At 40.3% G+C, this 22,605-nt stretch overlaps 1 protein-coding gene across 2 annotated transcripts in view; it reads left to right on the top strand.

The window, feature by feature from the left end:
* The first annotated feature begins 17,240 nt into the window (after positions 1-17,240).
* Positions 17,241-22,605, top strand: part of XRN2 (5'-3' exoribonuclease 2) — an 82,461-nt gene continuing 77,096 nt past the window's right edge. For both annotated transcript variants that reach the window (XM_026487477.4, XM_057312710.1), the window contains exon 1: positions 17,241-17,436. In XM_026487477.4, coding sequence (XP_026343262.1) covers positions 17,362-17,436 — 75 coding nt within the window. In that variant the 5' untranslated portion in view covers positions 17,241-17,361. The remainder of the gene's footprint in view (positions 17,437-22,605) is intronic.

The raw sequence follows: 22,605 nt of genomic DNA on the forward strand, positions 1-22,605 counted from the left end.
CTCCACATGGACCTCAACTCTCCATGTAACTGCTTAGGCTGCCACACAACACGGGTTCTACGAGGGAGCTGCACTGAAAGGAAAATGGAGATTTCTTAAATCACAGCCTTGGCAGTTAGAATTAATGCTGTGCATTCCCGTAGTCAATGCAGTCACAGGACTGGCCAGATTCAAGTAATGAGAAATAAACTCCACCTCTGGATGGGAAGAGCAGCAAAGAATTTGTGGTCATTTTTAACTCTTACAGTTCTCTCTGCTTCCACTTTTCCCACCTCATAATTCTCCACATAACTTCCAGACTTCTTTGAAAACATAAATCGGACCATATCTCTCCTATTCTAAAAACTCTCTAGTAGCTTCTCCTCTTGTCCAGACTAAAACCGAAATTCTTCACTATGGTTGTCAACTCTGCCTCATCTGATCCTTGCTCCCTCTCCCAGCTCCCATCTCCTACTCACCTCATTCAGGCCACATTAGTTTTTGATGTTTCTCAAATTCCCCAGTTATATTCCTGTCTGGGGGCCTTTGCATTGGCTGTTCCCTCTGCCTACATCCCATGGATCTTTGCCTGTATCACTCACTCCTTTACTTCCTGAGGGTGTCTAATCAAAACTCATTTCATCCTGAGGGCCTTCCCTCTCTAGAATAAGCAAAATTAATCTATGACAGTGAAAGTTAGAGGGAGGTGCCTGTGGGTGGAGGGGGGAATGCCTGGAGGGGCACAAGGGAACTTTCTGAGGGAATGAAAATGTTCTGTATTTTATTTTGGATGGTGATTCCCACGTGGATGTTATTTCTGTTTTCTATTGCTGTGTAACAAATTGACCCCACACTCAGCTAGGTAAAACAACTACTTATTAACTCTGAGAGTTTTTGTGGGACAGGAATTTAGACAGGACACAGTAGGAGCAATGTATTCTGTGATGTCTGGGACCTCAGCTAGAGAACCTGAAGGCCGGGGGCTGGAATTATCCAAAGGCTCATTTACTTATATATTTGGCAGTTGACATTGATGTTGACCAGGACCTCAGTTGGGGCTGTTGGCCAGAACACCTACATTGGCCTCTCCATGTGGCTGTTTGGCTTCCTCAGAGCATGGTGGATAGGTTGAGAGAGAAAGAGAAGGACAGAGAGTGTCAGGTGGAAGATGTATTGTCTTTTCTAACCTAGCCTCAAAAGTCATACTGTGTCCCTTCTGTCACATTCTATGCACTGGAATTAAGTCACTAAGGCCACAGAACTTTCAGACATGTTCTAACACAATCACAGGTCTGAATGATTGCCAAAACCCATTGACTGAACATTTAAGAACTGTTCATCTATGGTATGTCAATTATACCTCAATTTTAAAAATGGAAAAATGATCTTGTTTGACCCTAGAATAGAGGCTTCACCTCACCATTACTGCCCATCCTTTTGTCCTGTTTTAAAGTAAAATAAAAACACTTATCACAGCCCAACACAATATTGCACATTGTTTTTTCACTGATTTACTCTCTCTCTCTCCTACTCTACCTCCCACCCCAGATAAGACTGTAAAATTTAAGAGAGCAGGCATTTTGTGCCCAACACTCAGCACCTACAACAGAGTCCAGCACACATCTGATGCTCAAAGTTTGTCAAATATTGTTGACTGTGTTGAATGGCTCCAGGAAGGGAAGACCCACACAGCAGAAAACAAGTGGCAATAAGGACATATATATCAACATATTAAATGCAGATCACAATTGTCACAGGAAGGAGCATCTAATTCTGAACCATTAGAGCAAGAAGGATCCTTAGAGGTAACTTGGTGTAGCTCCTCATTTTACAGGGGAGGAAGGTAGGAGCCAAAGGAGGGGAGAGGTTTATTCAAGGTCACAGAATAGCAGGTTTAGGAGTCAGGCCCATGACTCGGGTCACTAGGTAAAGTTAAAGCTCCAGGTGTTTTATTCTTCTGGAGAAGGACAGCCCCTCTCTCTAGGGTAGCACCTTTACAGAAAGGATCATTCCTAGCCTGACAAGGCTGGCTGGATAAAAATGATTGAGATTTTAGAAATGAGACTATGAGTTGGACAATAAAATTCACGCTCACATGTTGGCAGAATTTCTATGTACTACACGGAAGGGCAATGCATTCTTTTTGGAGTTTTTCAGTCATTTGATTTGCCTTGGGTAGTCGGATCAGCTATAGGAAAAAAATTCCTGGTCTTTAGTGTCATAAAATCTTCTCCCCCCCCCTCCCCCGCAAAAGCTAAAGCATTTTCTGTAAAAGCTAGAGATTTCTGAGCCAATTCTCAAGAAAGTGATTCCATGATAGAAAGATAGAAACATGTTTACTGCTATTCACTCACCAAAAAGCTTTGGGATCCCTACCTTTGTTGCGTTTCTGAGAGTGCTAATTAATTTAAGGCATTCTGCTATTATGCTGTACCACATCTGGAGTATGAGCAGCACACATTGTGCAGCCGTAAGCCAAATAATGACTCATTTTTGCATAACACAAGAGTCCGATTCTATGTTTTAGCTCTTATTCAAGTTTCTTGAATGATTCTATTTAAGTAACATCTGTTAGGACAAAGAAACACACTAGTTCAGGTGGAAGATTCATTTCAGAGAAGAATATGAGGATTCACAGAACAGTGTGAATCAGGTTTTAAAAAAAAGAGGCAAGAAATGAGAAATGGTGCTTGCACACTTTATACACTAAATTACTAACGTATTTTCTCTTTCAAATTGATCTCATTGTGTTACAAGCAGAATCAGCTATCGGTGATTTTTAAAATATGTGATTCTTCTCCTTTCCATCCTAGTCCCCATCTTCACGATTAGCATTACCTTGGAGAAACCACAAGCTGAGCCCTGGAGACATTATGGGGCCAAATCTTGCCCATGATGATGTTTCTAATAGCAATAGACTTCATTCAAATTCAGCATCACCAAATGGATGATTTTAAGTTTATCTGCTTAAGCAATGAATGAATAATGAGGCAGGGTGGGCTGCATTGCTCTCTTTTTCTTTTCTCTTCCTCTTTATAATTGTCATGAACCGTACATTTCAATTTTCCAGTTTGTGCTTCAGTTCAAATCGCATCAGCCCACTTAGATACTTTAGGCTCTCTAAGAGCCATCTGCTATTTCCCCCCTTATATACTGCTGCAGTGACTCACACCAATCCTGCAGAGACACTACAGATTTGTATCTTCCATAAAGCTTTGCTCGTAGTAGATGCTCACTAAATGTTTGTAAACTGTGTCTATGAAGAGAGGATCTCCTTTGTAGTCCCCTCCTTTTCAAAAAAAAAAAAAAAGGATTTCTCAAATCCTAGATGCATGTTTGGCATGTTTAGAGGAAGGGAAGAAGGAAATGGGGGTAAACAGAAGGGGGAATGAACCATGAGAGACTATGGATTCTGGGAAACAAATTGAGGGCTTCAGAAGGGAGGGCATGGGGGACTGGGATAGGCCAGTGATGGGTAGTAAGGAGGGCACATATTGCACGGAGCACTGGGTGTTATATGCAAGCAATGAATCATGGAACACTACATCAAAAACTAATGATGTACTGTATGGTGACTAACATAACATAATAAAAGATTATTATTAAAAATAAATAAATAAATAGGACTTAAAGCCTTAAAAAAATAAAATTTGCTCCAAAGAAATAAAAATGTACTTCCTAAAAAAATAAAAAAAAAAGCCTTGTAAAGAATGTCCACAGGAGCTTTATTCCAACAAGCTGGAAACAACTCAAATATCCATCAATTGGTGAATGGGTAACCAAATTATGGTACCTCCTCACAATGAGATACCGCACAGCAATAAAAACATGATGGATTCACACAGCAATAAAAACATGATGGATTCACACAGCATGGATGAATTCCAAAAACATCATACTGAGTAAAAGAATCTAGACAAAAGACTGTAAGTGATATGAGTTAGTTTATAGGAAACTCTAGAAAAAAAACAAATCTACCGAAAAGCAGATCAAAGGTTGCCTGAGGCCAGGGGTGAGGAGGGAGTTGCCATAGCACAAAAGCACAGGGGAACTTTTGGGGGCAATGGAATTATTCTACATCTTGGTTGTAGTGGTGGTTATCCAAGTGTATACATTGGTCAAAATTCATTGAACTATACATATAAATGGATGTTTTTTAATGTATGTAAATTATACTCCAATAAAGTTGATGGGTAGGGAAAAACTATATTTGGGTACAGCTCTACACAAGGCAAAGAGGAGACAGAAGAGACTTTTTAAGGTGCTTGTCATCTAGTATGAAGATGAGGTGAAGTCCCATAACACAGACCCTATACTGAAGAACAGATGGCAGTATGGATATGAAGAAGAAATAGAGGAGCAGAGAGTGTATGCATGCATGTGTGAGTGTATGTGTGTGTGTGTGAAGGGATCACTATGGCCTGGAATTAATAACATGTCAATTTTGCTGAAGATCTTGTTTATTTCACTCTTCCATCAAGATCTGCTTCCATTCCCACTTTCTCCATAAATACATGCTGGACCAACAACCCACAGCAACCATTTTTTCTTTCCCTCCTCTGAAGTCTTCTAGTAAGTTCTGTGTGCTTAATTTGTTTGGAGATAACCATGGCCTTCTTTTTTTTGAACTGCCGTTCAAATTGCTTATCACTACTTTATTTTAAATGTGGTCATGCCTCATCTTATCATCTATAACAAGCTCCTTAAGAGAGCACTGTAACCAGGATCTCTGACAGTTCCCTTAACCATGGCAGCTGGGCAGTTTTTGTAAGTGTTCTTGATTCATCCAGATTTTCAGCTCCTAAAACTGGACTGTGTTAACAACTGGGGGTAAGGAAGAGACATCCATGCCTTATTATGCTTGTACTTTGGGACTAAGGAGGGAGACACTGGGGTTTGTGAACCCCTTGGTAATTCATCTCCACTTCTACTTTCATGGACAGGCTATAATTTCTATCACAATGCCAAGACCCTTTTCAGACAGTGTCCTCTCTGAGGCAAATTGAAATTGAGTTGATACATTTACCAATAATTTCATATCCCATTGATGTATTTTTCAATTGGGAATTTCAGCCAGGGTAGTCACATTTGTATGCGAAGCCTGCCAACTGTGGCCAGAAACCAGGTCTCCGTTCAAGACACACCTTGACAAGTGGATTAGATGTTCTAGTGAAAGGCAGATAAATGTCACTCATGTCACTATAAATAAAAGTCTGGGTCTGCTTATCAGCTTGTAGGGTTGAGGTCTTACCTTCAACACTTCTGAGTGCTTTACACTTTATTATCCTTTAAACAAGGTCTTTTCCATCCAGCTTCCCCTATTTATACCCCCAGAAGGAATTATTACCGTTCAACTCTTTGAAATATGTGCGTTCTGTCAACTCCCTGTCTTTTGCTTTAGGAGACAATACAACCTGTGGCCTTAAACAGAAATCCGCCAGAGTTTTCTCAGATGTCATATTAGGAAATGAAATGCAGTAGGACTCTTTCATAGTGCTGGATCTAGGACATCTTATACCTGCTTTACAAGTGAATAATGTTCTAGCAGGCTTTGACTATTTGGGGTTATATTTTAGAGCATGGGATTTGTCATCTAAATCCATGTAATAACAAGTATGGATTTAGATTCATGGTTTTGGTCAAATCCTGTTCTTGGCAACCTAAGTACATGCAGCCGAAGCTTGTTAAAACATCAGTAGCAGCCTGTACACATTTAAACATTTGTAACATCATTTCCTTGCATTTCTGAGGGGTACAGAGCCTGCATAATGCCTTGCAAGAAAAAGCAGGGGGGTTCCACAGTTAGAGAAATTTAGAGACAGGGCATACAAGAAAGCTCTAAAAGGGCCACAGAAATGTGGTCTGCTTAGCTCAATTTAACCCAATGCTCCCCAAGTTATATGACATAGATCCTCTGTCTCACACACTTTGGGGTGCTCTACTCATTGTCACATCTCTTTGGTTAACTTAAGGTATGAGCATATAGTGGGAAAGTTCACAGTTAAAAAATCTTTATGAATAAATTTAGCAACGTGTACCTATTCAGGCCTTAAAAATATATCTTTTCGTTATCTACTGTCCTGTACTGCCTTTTTGTACCTATATTTCTGAGCTAAATTCTGAAGTTCAATGAAGATAGGAGCACATATAAGCAAACATGTTTGTGTGTTTGTTCACCAATGTCATGTTCATTTGTAACTGTGAATTATACATGGTGATAATGATTGCAGAGTGTTTTAGGTAGCACAGAGCATTTGAGACAACATCTGGATATATAAAAATCTTGGAAATGTGAAAAACAAGCTTTGCATTGGTTCTCAGAGCAGAAACATGTAGATTCCATTTCTATTTTTATGTTCTCAGACACAGTTTCTCAAAATTTTTGGTCTCAGGATTCCTTTATACTCTTAAAAATTATTGAGCACCCCAAGGAGCTTTTGTTTAGGTGTGTTATATCTATCAATGTTTACCATGTTACAAATCAACCTTGAGAAAATTCTAAAATACTTATTTATCAATTCACTTAAAATAACAAGAACCCCGTGCATGTTAACATATTTTATGAAAATATATTTCCCCAACAAAAGAAATTTAGTGAGAAGAATGGCATTATTTTACATTTTTTGAAATCCTTCAGTGTCTGGCCTCATAGAGGACAACTGGCTTACCACCACATCTGCTCCTGATATTCAATCTGTTAAGATACCACATCCCATTGCCTCTGAATAATTCCACTCTACACTTGGAGAATGAGAGTAAAGAGAGAAAATCACATCTGAATATTATTATGAAAATAGTTTTGACCTTGTGCTTCCCCCCAAAGTGTCTCTGGACCACATTTTGAGAACTGTTGCTCTAAGAATTCAAGTCAATAAATATATTTATTTTGAATCTACTAGACGCCCACCTCAAGGTAAATGAAAAGACACAAACTGGCCTCTGGGGAACTTAGAGTGTCTCCTTGCACACCTACTTATTTTCAATCAAATCTTACTGTTATTTCAATACTCAGTGTATTCCACTTCCCCCTTATCACCTGATGACCCTGTTAGATAACTAGATCTCTGTCTTTTCTAGATGTCTGTAGCAATTATTGTCTGTGCAGTTCATTTGGAATTTTAATCATACACTGTGGTATGAGACTTGTTTGTTGTTGGTCAAACTGTGACTTATTTCATCATTCATATTTTAAAATATTTTATATATTTATTTATTAGAGAGAGAGAGCATGAGTTGAGGTAGGAGCAGAGGGAGAGGGACAAGAAGACTCAACCCACACAGGGCTCGATTAAGCCAAAGCTTAATGGACTGAGCCACCCAGGCATCCCTTATAATTTCATATTTTGTGGCTGTATTTTGTCCTTGCTACTCATGGTAGGGTCTTTGAGAGAAATCATTTATTTTGTTTATGGTGCCCAACATACATAGCAATGACTGTGGACCTTAAATATCTATTTGACAATTTGATTTGCAACTTTATTGACAGAAATAATGTTATGTTTTTACCAACCCTATTTCCTTTTCCTATCCTTGGGTATTCAGGAAGACTATATTTCCTTATCTCCTCTGCAGTTGGGTTGGGACTATATAACTGGGTTTTGATCAAATGGACCAAAGTGGAAATAAATAAGCTACAACCAAGCCTGGCCTTTAAAAACACCCAAGATTGCCCTCCTGCTAGGTCTTTCCTTTTGGTAGCAATGGTGTTGGTCATGTGTCGAGCTGGCGGAATTACAGGAAGAAAGCAGCTGGAGCCCTGAGTCACCATACGGAGGACATCTCTGGGGTGTAGCCCAACCTCACATATGGTAAGCTAATGAGATTTCAGGCATTATTTATTACTGCAGCAAAGCCTAGCTTATCCTGATAGATTAAAGGGAATGTTCACTAATGAAATAGGAAAGAGAAATAATGAATTGGAAGATGGAATATCATGTTGGAAGTCAGGAGAGTGCTATAGAAGATGAGAGAGGGCAGGAAACAGTTTGGGCTCACATTCTGGGAGATATTTGTGGAGAAGAGGAAAGAGAATAAGTAGAATTTGAATTGGCAGAAAAGTGGTGGGAACGAGTAGGAAATACAAGGGAGAGAGGATGAAGACAGCCTTGACATTAGGAAGTTAACACTAGGTGGGGGATGGAAAAAATGAAGCTCTACTACATTATTAAATTGTCCAAAATCTTTTAAGTGGACCTCATGAATAAAATTGATAGGCTTCTTCAAGGCAAAAACCCAACAGATAACCATTCAATGACTAAAACTGGCTGGGTGCTTAGCATGTTTTGGGCTGTGCTCTGAGTGTTAGATCACTGAATCTTCACAGAAATCCTGTGAAGTATATAATCCTCATTTTACAGTTGGGAAAACGAAGGTGTAGAAAACTGAGGCATCTCAGCCAATATATTAGTCACGGTTCTTGAGAGAAATAGAATCAACAGGGTGTACGTGAGAGAGAGAGAGACAGAGAGGGAGACAGAGAGAAACAGTGAGAGAAAGACAGAGAGAGAGAAAGAGACTTATTTACTTTCAGGAATTGACACACAATTGTGGAGACTTGGCAAGTCCAAAATCTAATGGGGGAGGCTGGCAGGCTGGAGACTCAGGAAAGAGCTGCAGTTCAAGTCTGAAGGCAGTCTGCTGGCAGAATTCTCTCTTGCTCAAATGGGTTCTGTCTTTGTTCTCTTAACACCTTAAACTGACTGGATGAGGTCCACTCCATGAGGAGCGGAACCTGCTTTACTCAAAGTCTACCTGTTGAAATGTTGATCTTATCCAAAAAAACATCCTCATAGAAACATCTAGAATAATGTCTGACCAAATATCTGGGCACCACGGCCCAACAAAGTTAATGCATAAAATCAACCATCACACTCAAGACCCCAGGACTACACCGTAAGTTTCTCTGATTCCAAATCCACAAAGACTCTTAACAGACCAAGGTTTATTTTAGGTTTCAACTGAGTCCATGTCAGAAAATATTTCAACTCCAATGGGGGGCAATGTCCTGATCCCCATTCTAGGTCCAAGGGTGCAAAGATGTTTTCTGAAATGTGTACCACATATAGACAGAATATTGTCACTAAAAGGTAAAGAGGAAACGATGTGACTATGGTCACTTTAACAGTATCCTGCAGAGGTATTAAACTGGGTAAATTGGAATAGAATGTTTCTCTTTTGTTAAAGTATTTCAATTTGGACTTTTCTAGGAGCTTAATTTTTTACTGAAATATTGTAAGAGAACACTGGACTTTTCATAATATGTCTTAAGAAGGGCAACTCTTTTTCAGCAGTTGATGGTCTTTATACAAAAGAATGAAAAGTTGTTATATTTCACAACAAAATTAAGTCTCCCGCTTTTCTGAGCACTTTGTCAGAGAAGCTGGAGCAAGGCCAAGTTATCTGGAAAGAGCAGTCAATGAGCCCCTTGGAGCTGGAGGTGGGGAGATGGGGAAGCTGGGAAGGATGCCTGGCATGGGGAAGAGCAAAGGTGGTGGGGAAGGAGGACCTAGAGAAACAGCTGGTAATGTAACCCCTTCTGTCTCCCCCTCTTCCTTTTAGAAAATTATCTTTGCCCTCCCAATGGCACACAGTAGATATTCAACAAATGTTTGCCAAAGAAATGTTTGAGTAACAGTAGTTAAGTGCTAAGAAAAATGCAAAAGACAAGTAACATACAGACCCTACCATGCATGCTTGAAACTGTGGAGTGAATCAGGATCCCGATTTTCTTGTGAGGCTCCAGTTCATTATTTTTCATTGCTGTAGAGTATTCCTTACAGAATTATAATTTATTTATCTGTTCTACTGTTGAAGTTAGAGTGGTTTCCAGCTTTAAGCTAGCCTGAACATTGGTGCTATGCAAAGTCTTACATTCCTACAGGAGTAAACAGCTGGACAGTAGAGTATGTGTATCTTCAACTTTAATTGATCACATGGAGTTCTTTTTTCAAGAGATTCTTGGAATTTATATTCTTACTATACTTGGTATCGTCAGACTTTCTAATTTCTGCCAATCTATTGGATGCATAATGATATCTCACTGGGCTTTAATTTGCAATTCTCTGATTGCCTTGAGACTGAGCACTTTTTCACGTATCTTGCCCATTTAGAGTTCCTCTTGGGGAAGGCTTGTTCAAACCTTCACCTGATTTTTGTGTTGGGTTTTATGCCTTGTTCTAATGGATTTGTAAGTGTTCCTTAAATATTCTACGTGTTAGTGCTTTGTCAGTTATGAGTGTTGCAGTGATCTTTCCTAATTTTCTGGTGGGTTTGTCTTTTTACTGCCTTTATCATATTTTGGGAGAACAGAGTTCTTAACTATAGTGTAGTCAGTTTTATGTCCTTCTCTTTATGGTGCTTTTTATGTCTCCCCCATCCAGATGTCATAAAGATATTTTCCTATATTAAAAGTTTTCTAACTTTTCCTTTCATATTTAGGATTATAATCCAACTGGAGTTTGTTTGTTTGTTTGTTTTTTAGTTTTGGGTAGGATATCCAATTTCATTTTTTCCATATAGATAAGGAATTATTCTAGTATCATTATTTCTTAAAGATTTATTTATTTATTTTAGAGAGCGAGAGGTGGGGAAGGGCAGGGGGAAAGAGAGAATCTCCACCAGACTTCCTGCTGAACACAAAGCCCGATCCAGGGCTCAATCTCACAACCCTGAAATCATGACCTAAGCCGAAATCAAGAGTTGGAGGCTTAACTGACTGAGCCACCCAGGTGCCCCTCTAGCATCACTATTTTTAAAATATACTTGCCCCACTTCTCTCCAATGCAAACTCTGTCACTTTTCAAGTGTTTATTCATGTGCAGGTCCATGCATATGCATCTTCAAAAAAAACACAATAATAAGCTCACACTTCTCCTAACACAATCCAACTACCCTGCGTACAACCAAAACCTACTAACCCTTTAACCAGAAGAGGATGCAAAATCCTTGGGTCATGTTTACTCTTCTAGATAGCCTATCACTTAAATACCACTATATAAAATCAACAGTACTTAAATACTGTGTTATACAGTCAATGCCTTTTATGTTATATGGAAAGAAGTGAGAAGACAAAGATATTATACACACACAAACACTCATAACAAAATAAGGAGGAAATATAACACTTAACGGTTCTCATTTCTGGGTAGTTGGCAGTCATAACTACCCTCTTCCACTACCCACTCTGTATTTCCTTTGCCTTCATCAAACACCTCATTTGGGCTTGTTCTTAACTTGGTGGGGTGACTAAAACCTTCACTTCTGAAGGGTTTCGCCCTTTAGCAGTCCTGTCTGAATTGGGTTATGGTTTTCCATTGACTTTAATTCACAGGGTGTGGTGGTACTAAGAAATGCCCCAAGAAGTCTCCTATATTCTGAGCACACCCTTTCTTACCTCCACCATGGAGTAGCAGTCCCATTTACCCTGGTAGTCATGGTCCATCACAGTAACTCCCTTCTTTGCCTGAGTTTAAAATGACCTGACGGCAGTCTTAACTTCTGGTTCAATAGAATCCTTGTCGTGTATCCTGGTGGGAGCATTCCTTGCTTTGGAACTAAGACCTGTAGATCAGCAGGGTATAAGGTCACAAAAATAGGAAGCAAAATTTGGAAGCACAATTTTTGCTAGTGGGTCACTATGGGTAATAGTGAATGGTACCATTCCTGTTTCCACCCCTTGAGTCCTGGACTAGCAAGACTTGACTGTGGAAGAAATCACATCATATATTGAATGCTGTTTTAGGGCATATACAGGCTCCTGGAGAACCTTGTCCCAGTCCTGTAAGGTACTGATTGCCACCTGATACTGTAACAGAGTTTCAAAAAGTCATTCCACTGTTCTATCAAGCCAGCTGCTTCAGGATAGTAGAGAACATGGAAAGACCAGTGAATTTCATGAGCATAGGCCACTGCTGCACTTCATTGATATGAAGTGAGTTCCTTGATCAGAAGCAATGTTGTTTGAAATACCATAATGGTGGATAAGGCATTCTGTAAGTCCATGGATGGTAGTTTTGGTAGGTGCATTGCATGAAGGGAAGGCAAATCCATATCCAGGTGTGTCTGTTCCATTAGGAACAAAATGAGTACATGCATAACTTCCAACCCTGCCCCCATTTGCCACTTTGTTCATGAGCCCATTGGGCAATGAAAGTGGTGGCTTTGAAAGAGTCTGTTATCCACTGAATGGGTCATCCTATCCAATTGATTATTGAAATCCTCCTCTGCTAAGGTTATCCTTTGACATGGCACACAAATATCTTCATGTTTTTCTCCTAGTCCCATTGGGCAATGAAAGTGGTGGCTTTGAAAGAGTCTGTTATCCACTGAATGGGTCATCCTATCCAATTGATTATTGAAATCCTCATGTTTTTCTCCTAGTTGGAGAGAACAATTCACATACCTCTTCCCCAGACTTCCTTGTCACCAATTTTCTGCTTGTGTTCCTTCCGAGTCCTTGATCCCAGCAAAACCACTGGACACAATGCATGAATCAGTATATAATTGCACATCTGCCATTTCTCCTTCCAAGCAAAATGAACAACCAGGTGTACTGCTCAAAGTTCTGCCCACTGGAAGGATTTCCCTTCACCACTGTCCTTCAGGATGTTCCAGAAAGCGGCTCTAGTGTTGCAGCTATCCACTGTTGGGTGGTGCTTGCATATTAGGCAGAACCATCTGTAAACCAGACCTGAGTTTTCTCTTCTTTTACATTAAACCAAGGCAGGTCCAGCATTTCATTTTTTTTAATAATAATTTTTTATTATGTTATGTTAGTCACCATACAGTATATCCTTAGTTTCTGATGTAGTGTTCCATGTTTCATCACTTGCGTATGATGTGCACCATGCAGTATGTGCCCTCCTTAATACCCATTCCAGTCCCCCATCCCCCCCCCCTGAAGCCCTCAGTTTGTTTCCCAGAGTCCACAGTCTCTCATGGTTCATTCCCCCTTCCGTTTACCCCCCTTCCTTCTTCCCTTTCTTCTCCTACCGATCTTCCTATTTCTTATGTTCCATAAATGAGTGAAACCATATAATTGTCTTTCTCTGCCTGACTTATTTCACTTAGCATAATCTCCTCCAGTCCCGTCCATGTTGCAGCAAATGTTGGATAATCATTCTTTGTGATGGCTGAGTAATATTCCATTGTATATATGGACCGTATCTTCTTAATCCAGTCATCTGTTGAAGGGCATCTCGGCTCCTTCCACAATTTAGCTATGGTAGGTCCAGCATTTCTAACTCACTCCCAGTGGGCCATCTTTTTATCCATGTTTTAGCCAACCAAACTGTCAGAGTCCTTTTTAACCCCCTGAGCTGCAACATTCAATACAGAATCCCTGCTCAGTGTGCCCATCTCAATAAATGTGGCCTGATCCAACTTTAGGTTTCTTCTACCGTTACTTCACACACTTAATATCTATTCCTACGCATACTCTGTGGACTTCTATATAAATTCGAAAACTCAAGCAGTTCTTTTGGAAGGTAGTGCACCTCATAGGTCACACTTTGCACCTCACTTTTAGTGGCTTGCTGGGACTTGTGTTTGATTACAGGTCACTATAGATAGAATGAATGTTTGTGCTCCCCATAAATTCATATGTTGAAATCCTAACCCCCAAGGTGATGGTATTAGGAGGCAGGGCCTTTGGGAGGCGGCTACTCATGAATGGAATTAGTGCCCTTATAAAAGGGACCTTAAAGAGATCCCTCGCTTTTTCTTTTTACATGACATTACAGTGAGAAGAGGACTGTCAGTAAGGAAGCAGGTCCTCACCAGACACTGAGCCTGCTAGCTCCTCGATCTTGGACTTCCCAACCTCCAGAGCTGTGAGAAATCAATTTCTGGTGTTTATAAGCCACCCGGTCTAAGGTATTTTGTTATGGCAGCCCATACAGACTAAAGACATTGCCTAGAAGCAAAGAGGTGGTGACAGTGGGTCTGAGGAGAATCAGTATTGTCTTTCAGGGAACTGCCTGAGGGGAGGCCATTACAGTTTCCGAAGGTAATTCAGAGTAAATTCTCGCAGGTGGAAATGGAGAGGCTGTTTCTACTAGAAAAGACAAACCAGATTTAATGGTCTTAAGGCCCCCAACTCCATCAGTTTTCTCACATGTCCCCATTCCAATTTCCAGGATCTCATTCCTTCCCAATTAGTGCCTTTACCTTAATAGGAGACACCCTGTGAGGCTGGGAATGCAATGTGTGCTGTAGATCAGCCACTTCCACGATGAGGTTCTAAGTTTGGCTCTCAGCAATCTCAGCCCTGCTGTAGGTGATAAAGGTCTCTTTCAGGGCAGACATAGACACTGTTAGGTCATATATGTGATGCTTGAGTTGGGAAATTGAATCCTTTAGCTCATCCTTTTCTTCCCCTACTTTGCTCAGTGATGTTAGGAGCAAACAGCCAATCTCATTATACATTTGCTAGTTTGACAAAAATGTTTGAAGTACGATATACACGGTTACCCAGATCCTTGCTTCTTACAAGTTGATTGAGTTGATTAGGATAGCCAATGGTGATATTTTGCCAGGTCATGCCCTGGGCTATCAGTGCTCTCTTTACTACTGGGAACAGTAATTAGTGTCTTTAAGTCTAATCAGATTAGACAGCCAATTCCAGAAGCCTGAAAACCAATTTGGAAAATTCATCCTTAAGATTCTAGTCCTCTAGAACCACTCCTGGTACCAAAATCTGTATTAGTCAAGGTTCTCCAGAGAGAAAGAAATACACACACACACACACACACACACACACACACACACACACACACTAAGGAATTGGCTCATGCAATTAGAGAGACTGTAGAGTCCAAATCTGCAGTGTGAGCTGGATAACCCAGGACACAGGACAGGGCGGGGAGTATGGATGATGCAGATGGAGTCTGAAGGCAGTCTGCTGGTGAAATCCCTCTTGCTCAGGGAGGCTGGTCTTTTTGTTCTATTCAGGCCTTCTACTGATTGGATGAGGCCTACTCACATTATGGAGGACAATCTGCTTTACTCTACCAATTAAGATGCTAATTTCATATGCAAACACCCTCACAAAAAAACCCAGAATTAAATCTGACCAAATTTTGGGCATTCTGTGGCCCAAACTGACACATAAAATTAACCATCACAACTATTATTTCAAACATATCATGTTATTCAAAATGAATTCTATAAAGACAATGAGGGAAAAGCACTTGGTAATCCAGAGAGCAATAGTAGGCAAAAATTTCTCGAAGATTCTTTTCTATAATTACAATGTTAATAGGGCTTTAACATAGTTTATGAATGTTTAAAAAACACTGGTTTCTATATATTTCATATTATTCTTCATACTAATATAACCCAGATGTCAGCTGGAGGCCTTTCTCTGTCCCCTTCAGGTCTAGGCAAAAATATTTCAAAACCTAATGATTCCCAGCCTTTAGAAGTTCACAGCCTGGTTCAATACTTCTGCTAATTTCCAATGCTTATAAATTCTCCTCACTTCTGCTTCTAGAACTCTGCTATGTTGCCTAGCCCTAAGGTTTTAGACAACAGTGACCCCCAACATGAGACTCATCCTTTTTTGATTTAAAAAAAAACAAAATAAACAAAACAAAACAAAACTGACACCCAGCTTGAGTTTGATAGATTTTACTGGAAACACTGGGCTGAGAAAGGTATTTCAGAAGACCGCTCATATCCTCCTCCCAACTTTCAGGTTCCCTCTCCCCTCTACCTTTTACCTTCCCCTTTTCTGCCCAAAATTTCAATTTTTGTAACTTTTTCATGCAAAGGAATTTTAGCACCCAGTGAATTAGTTGTTTTCTCCTCAAATGTTGTTACTGGTTTGTTTGTACTGTTTCCTTTGCAAGGGGTAGGAACTTAGCCCAAACCAGCTTAGGGCAAAAGGAGAATTTATTGGTTCGTGGAATTAAAGGACAGGTTTAGCAACCAAACTGCAGGAATGAGGGACTTAGCTGTACTCAATCAGGAACTAAAATCTGCTTCTCTCCTTGCAGACTGGCAACAAGTCCCATTCTTATCTTTCAGCTTTCAACCATTAGCTTCCTTATGGCTCAAAGTTCAAAAATGCTGGGCAAGGACTCTCAGTGGCCTAACTTACCCAGCTGTCCATCTCCCCCATATAATGTGTGTGCGTTCTTATAAGAACACAGCACCTCCCAAGGAAACCAAATACTTGCGAAGGAGAAACTGTTTCCAGGAGAAATGAGGGATTTCACCACAGACGTTAATAATTTCAGCTGTCCTTAAGTTAAATATTGGATAACAATTTCTCTAATTTCCACAACAGTTTAAACAAAAAGCCATCAGATCAGAGAGGAGGGGGCAATGAAAATTGCATGCCAGGTAGCAAGGAGAAATACTTTCAGAGGCCTCTTGAGGTGAGCCTTTAGGATTGAGTGTGATTTGTCAAGCCAAGAGGGGATTCCGGGGAGAGAGACTTCCAAGCTTGAGCAAATGAACATAAATACCTCCTCTTCCAGATCTCTCTTTTTATACTCTGGAAAAATGTATTTGAAGCCACCACAAAACAAAGGATAAAAGTATCCTTCTAGTGCAAGGATAGAGGATTAAATGATCTTTAGTTGGACTGAAACACAAGCTGTGTGAATAAACAAGTGACTAAATCCCCCTACAACTTGACTTTTTCATTTGTTACATTAAGATGGGAATGGTAACTTAAGGCTCAAGTGATAATTAAATGAGATAATCCCTTAGCTAATGCTTTCACACATTGTAAACGCTTAAAAAACCCGCTATATAGCAGCAATTATGCTCTTAAATGTAGCTGGAAAATTGAATTAAATGCTAAACGCCGGCTAGATTCCATTTTTTAAGTTTTTAGAGTGAACTCGTTATGCAAACCAAACATCGTGAGCGCCAAATATTTAAAAGTACTCCTTTTAATAGTCCAGGTAAGTACAGTGTCACAAAACCGGGAGAAACCAGGAAGCAGAGCTAACGAGTTGGTTTAGATGCTCTGATTTTGTGAACTGAGACAGGTGAGAGACAGGTGATCAAACCCACAAAGAGCTTCCCCGGGACCTGAGGAGTGCTGGGATTCCGCGACCCGGGGGAAGCTGCGGCGAACAAAAAGCACCTTGACACGACTCAGTGGCGCAAGAGAACGCACTCCAGGCCTGGCCCCACCTACAAAGAGCACGCCAAGCCAGGCCCCGCTAGCCCTCACTACTCCGCCGGCAGCTGAACTCCACCCCCGACCTCCGGCCCGTGGACGTCCGCGGCGGCGCAGTCGTGACGTCACTTCCTGTCGCCGGCTCGCACGTGGGAGGAAGTGTCGGTGCCCGCGGCCGCCGCTCCTGCTTGTCTCTCTGGTTACGTTCGTTAGCCGGCCGGGCAGCTTCCTCCAGCTGGGCAGCCGCAATGGGAGTCCCGGCTTTCTTTCGCTGGCTCAGCCGCAAGTACCCGTCCATCATTGTCAACTGCGTGGAAGAGAAGGTGAGGAGGCGCCTGACGGCCGCCCGGCTAAAGCCCGGCAGTAAGGCGCGTTTAGGCCGCGGCCCTCGGCGCCCGCCGCTTGCCCCCGGGGCACCGTGTTGGATCTCGCGCCGCCCTGTCGGCCCCGCGGAGTGCGGCGGCCCGACACGCGGTTGGGCAGTGGCCCCCGGAGTTGGGGCCCGGGAAAGCAGGCGGGGCGGGGCGAGGGCCGAGAGGGGTACGAAGTCGCTTGAGGGCTGTTCCTCCCTTGCCCGCTTTTTCCGGGACCGGAAGGCCCCGCCCACGGCTTTGTTTCCTCCCGGCACCGCGCGTTTGGTTTTCGGAAGAGTCTTAAAGTCTGTTGAGCCACTCCAGCAGGTCCGCAGAGTTACCTGGTTAGGGATGCGCAGATGCTAAGCCTGGCCTTTAACACCTTGTAAAGTAATACCTGGCGGCGAGATTTTTTGTTGTTTACTGTCCATGCCTGAAAGGTTTTCTAGTGCGAGAGGCCATTTGTTGCTGTAGTTAGAATCGACGGCGAAAGCAGCCGTCTAGGACAAGATAGAAGGCTGATAAGTGCCCCCTTGTCTAGGTGCCCTACTATTGGACAGCTTGCTTGTTAAATTTTTCGGAATTCCTGGATGCGCTCGAACAATACACTTTTTGTTGTTAGTTTGTTAATACATACGTAGACTTTTGCCCATTCTTCAGTTTTGTTATTTAACGTTTCCGTGTTTCCAGTCCGAGTTCGATTTTGTACTCAATTAGAATTTTTGGATTGGGAAGGTTCAGGGGCACATCGTGCCTCCCACCCCTTCGTTTTTGAAGGAAGTACCCAGCCGTCACTGAAAACTTATTCTTTTGCTAGAGGTGGTGAGATCTTGATTTTTGCTTATTTGCTATCCAAAGGGGAAATTGAAAGCCTTGTTTTGATGGTATTCCCAGTATTCCTTGTTTTTTTTTTTTTTTCCAAAAAGAAACTGTTAAACTGAATCCTCGTTTCCTTTGTGTTTTGTAACTTTTATCAAACTTAACGTACATCTCGTTCCATTTTTACTTTCTAGTGGTAACCACTTTTAACTGTTCGGGTTCTATTTCTGAATATCATGCTTATACCTGATTATTGGTTTTGGATCTAGCTGTGGAATTCCACTATGATAGAAGAGGATTTAGTCGCTCATGTAAACCCCCGCCCCCACCACCAGTCTTACTAATAATAGTACAACACACACACACAAAATAGTACATCACTATCTTTATTTCTTCTGAGGGCAAACTTGATAATTTTAATATGCCTTTATTTTTTACTGGATCTCCTGTATAAGGTATCCCTTGACTTTTCACTGTCTAAGCTTAGGTATTAGCTTTTCTACTCTGGCTGCCCTTACTCTTCACCTCAGCTTGTCAGCTACACTTTTCCCTTTTTGGCATCCAAAATTAAATTGTCAGGATGTTGGCAATACTGATTTGTTTTAAAAGCTAAAAAAATTAGGCACCCCTCGGTGGCTCAGTCTTAAGCGTCTGATTTCGGCTCAGGTCATGATCTTGGGGTCCTGAGATAGAGCCCCCAGTCAGGATTCACGCTCAGTAGGGAGTATGCTTGTCCCTCTGCCCTCCTCTCCCCCCCACTCGTTCTGTCTCTCTAATAAATAAATAAAATCTTTGAAAAATAATGAAAGCTGAAAAAAATCAAATAGTATCATTAGTTATTGTCATTATGCCAATTCAGGTTACATGCTACTTTTGTCTTTTCCTTGGTTTGCTTTTCTCTTTTCCTCTTTACATTGTTCCCGGTCCAAACTCCTTTTTGTCTCAGATATTCTATTAAGTCTTCTTTCTTCTTGGAGACTGCTTCTGGAGTTTTTTTATTTCTATTGCTGTCACACCTGGTTGTTTAGGCTTGCTAGAAAGCTGTTTCTTGAGATTTTTAACAGTTCCTTCAATTGGAGGTACTGTTTTCTGATCATCTTTCTTGGCTTAAATTCTTGGTTTTTATTTTCAGTCGAATTCTTAAGTGCTATGTGGGATGTGAGTTTTCTGAGTTCGTTCTATCCTTGTACACATGAATGATCATTAGCTAAACGTACGTAGTTTGAGTTTGAAGCTACATTTCCCTCAAAACTTCGAAAGCATTGTTCTTTTGACTTCTGTCATCCAGTGTTGTTGATGAGAAGCTGGATGTTAATGTGATTTATTTAAGCAACACGCTTATGTAGTGTTTAACATGTACCAAGTGTTGTAGGCACTTTACAGATTAATTTATTAAATCTTCATAACCATATGATTATTAGTGCTTATTATTATTACTATTACAGATGAGAAAACTGAAGCACAGAGGGGTTAAGTAATATACTTAAGGTCACTCAGCCAATGTTAGAGCCAGTGTCAACCAGGAAGACCATGCTCTTAATTTCTGTGTTGTTCTGCTTTCATTCTTTGTAGTTGATCTGTTTTTCTTTCTGAATTTTTTAAAGATCTTTATGTCCTTGGTAGTGTAAGCTTTCATGATTGTGTACTTAGGTATAGGTTTTTTAAAAAATTTAAATTCATTTTTATCAGTACTTGGCTGACTCTCTGAGTCTGGAAACTTGTGTTCTTCAGTTCTAAAGAATGTTCTTTGATTTTTTTTCCCCTGACCTTTTTCTCTGTCCTCTGAATTCTGGATACTGGGCCTCTGACTGATTTATTTTTCTTTTTTCTCTGTTCTTCCCTTCTCTCCTCCTCTTTTGCAGCTTTATTGAGATGTAATTGACCTACAGCAGACTGCACATATTTAAAGTGTACAATTTAATAGATATTGACATATATGTACATCCATGAAACCATTACCACAATGGAGATAATAAACATCACTCTAAAACATTCTGTCTGCCCCTTTGTTATTTCTCCTTAAAGCCCCTCCCTGTTGCCCATCTTTAATCAACCACTGGTACATTTCTGAATCTGTAGATAAGTTTTCATTTTCTAAGATTGTGTGTAAGTGGAATTATATAGTAGGCACTCCTTTTTTTTTTTTTTAAACCTGGTTCAGTTTCATTCAGGATAATTATTTTGAAGTCATTCATGTTAACGTGTATCAGCAGTTCATTTCTTTTTATTTTTGAATAGTGTTCTGTGTTGTGCGTATATCACATTTTGTTTATTCATTCATCTGAGGAACATTTGGATTGCTTCCAATTTGGATCATCAGAAAAACCCAAAAAACAAAAAACAACTATGAACATTGGTGTCCAAGCCTTTGTGTGGATGTATGCTTTCATTTATTTAGAGAAAATACCTGGGAGTGAAATGATTGAATTGTATGGTAGATGTATGGTTATTTCAAAAGAAAACTTGCTAGACTGTTTTCCCAAGTGGTTGTACAATTTTGCATTGCCACTAGTAGTTTGACAGTTCTAGTTGCTCTGTTTCTTTGCCAACGCCTGTTATGGTTAGTTTTTTTACGGTTTTAGTCCTTCTAATGTAGTTTTATCTCTTGGTTTTAATTTGCGTTTCTCTAATGACAAATGATGTGGAGCATCTTTTTGGGTGCTTATTTGCCTTCCATCTATCTTCTTGAGTGAGATGTCTATTTAGATCTTTTGTCCTCCCCCCCCCCTTTTTTTTAAAGGATGGAGAGGGAGAAAGGGGCAGCAGCAGAGGGAGAGGAAGAGAAAGACTCCTAAGCAGGCTTCCTGCCTAGTGCAGAGCCCAACGTGGGGCTCAGTCTTACAACCCTGAGATCATGACCTGAGCCACAATCAAGAGTCAGCTGCTTAACTGACTGAGCCACCCAGGTGCCCCTACATTGATTTTTTTAATTGTTAAACCCACCTTGCATTCCTTAAATCCCACTTGATCATGGTGTGTTATTTTTATGTATTGTTAGATTCAATTTTCTAAAGCTTTCTTGAGAATTTTTACCTTTATGCTCAGAAAGGGTATTTGTCTTCCAGAGTTCTTAGATCTTTGTCCACTTTTGGTATCAGAGTAATTTTGATGTCAGATTGAGTTGTGATGTGTATGTTCTCTTCGGTTTTCTGGGAAAGTTTTTGTGGAATTGGTACTATTTCTTCCTTAAGTATTTGGTAGAATTCACCAGTGAAGCCATCCAAACCTGAAGTTTTTTGGGAAGGATTTTTTTAGCTACAGATTCAGTTTCTTTAAGTGAACATAGAGCTATTAAGATTATCTTTTTTTTTAATGAGTTTGTGTGTTTCCTTGATTTTGTCCATTTCATCTAGGTAGTCAAATTTGTTGATATAAAGTTGTTCATAGGATTCCTTATTATCCTTTTGCTCGCAGTAGAAAATGTAATGATGTCATCTTTCTCATTCTTGATACTAGTTTTTCTTTTTGTTTCATTATCAGACTGGCTAGACGGATCTCAAAGAACTAGCTTTTGATTTCATTCATCTTTTTTTTTCCTATTGTTTGTTCTGCTTTTTCTTGACTTCTGCCCTTATTTTTATTACTTATTTCTTATCCTCCCTTTGGGTTTAGCTGCTTTTCTTGTCCTCATTTCTTTTTTTTTTTTTTTTTTTTTTTAAGATTTTATTTATTTATTTGACAGAGACAGCCAGCGAGAGAGGGAACACAAGCAGGGGGAGTGGGAGAGGAAGAAGCAGGCTCCTAGCAGAGGAGCCTGATGTGGGGCTCGATCCCAGAACGCTGGGATCACGCCCTGAGCCGAAGGCAGACGCTTAAGGACTGCGTCACCCAGGCGCCCCGTCCTCATTTCTTAAGGTGACAGCTGAGGTCATTGCTTTGATACATTGTTTCTTCTCATGTAGGTTTGGAATGCCTGCTACTACTGTGTCAGTTACTTCCCACAAATGCTGACATGTTGTGTTTTCATTTTTATTCAGTAACAAATACTTTCTAATACACTCTTTGACTTCTTTGGCCCATTGGTTATTTATAACTGTTACTTACTGATATTTCAAATATTGGGGATTTTAGACTTTTTTTTGTTATTGAACATACTTTTCATAATTTGAATCTTTTTAAAGTTGACCTGATTTGTTCTATGGCCCAGAATATGGTGTTGGTAAATGTCATTTTGCCTTAAAAGAGATACAAGTTCTGTTGGGTGGAGTGTTTTGTAAATGTTATCATATGATTTTATTTCTTCTATCAGTTACTGATAGGGGTGTGGAAATCTATTATATATAATTATTTGGATACATTTGTTTCTTGTTTCAGTTCTGT

The sequence above is a fragment of the Ursus arctos genome, unplaced genomic scaffold (assembly GCF_023065955.2).
Source record: "Ursus arctos isolate Adak ecotype North America unplaced genomic scaffold, UrsArc2.0 scaffold_16, whole genome shotgun sequence".
Lineage (NCBI taxonomy): Eukaryota > Metazoa > Chordata > Mammalia > Carnivora > Ursidae > Ursus > Ursus arctos.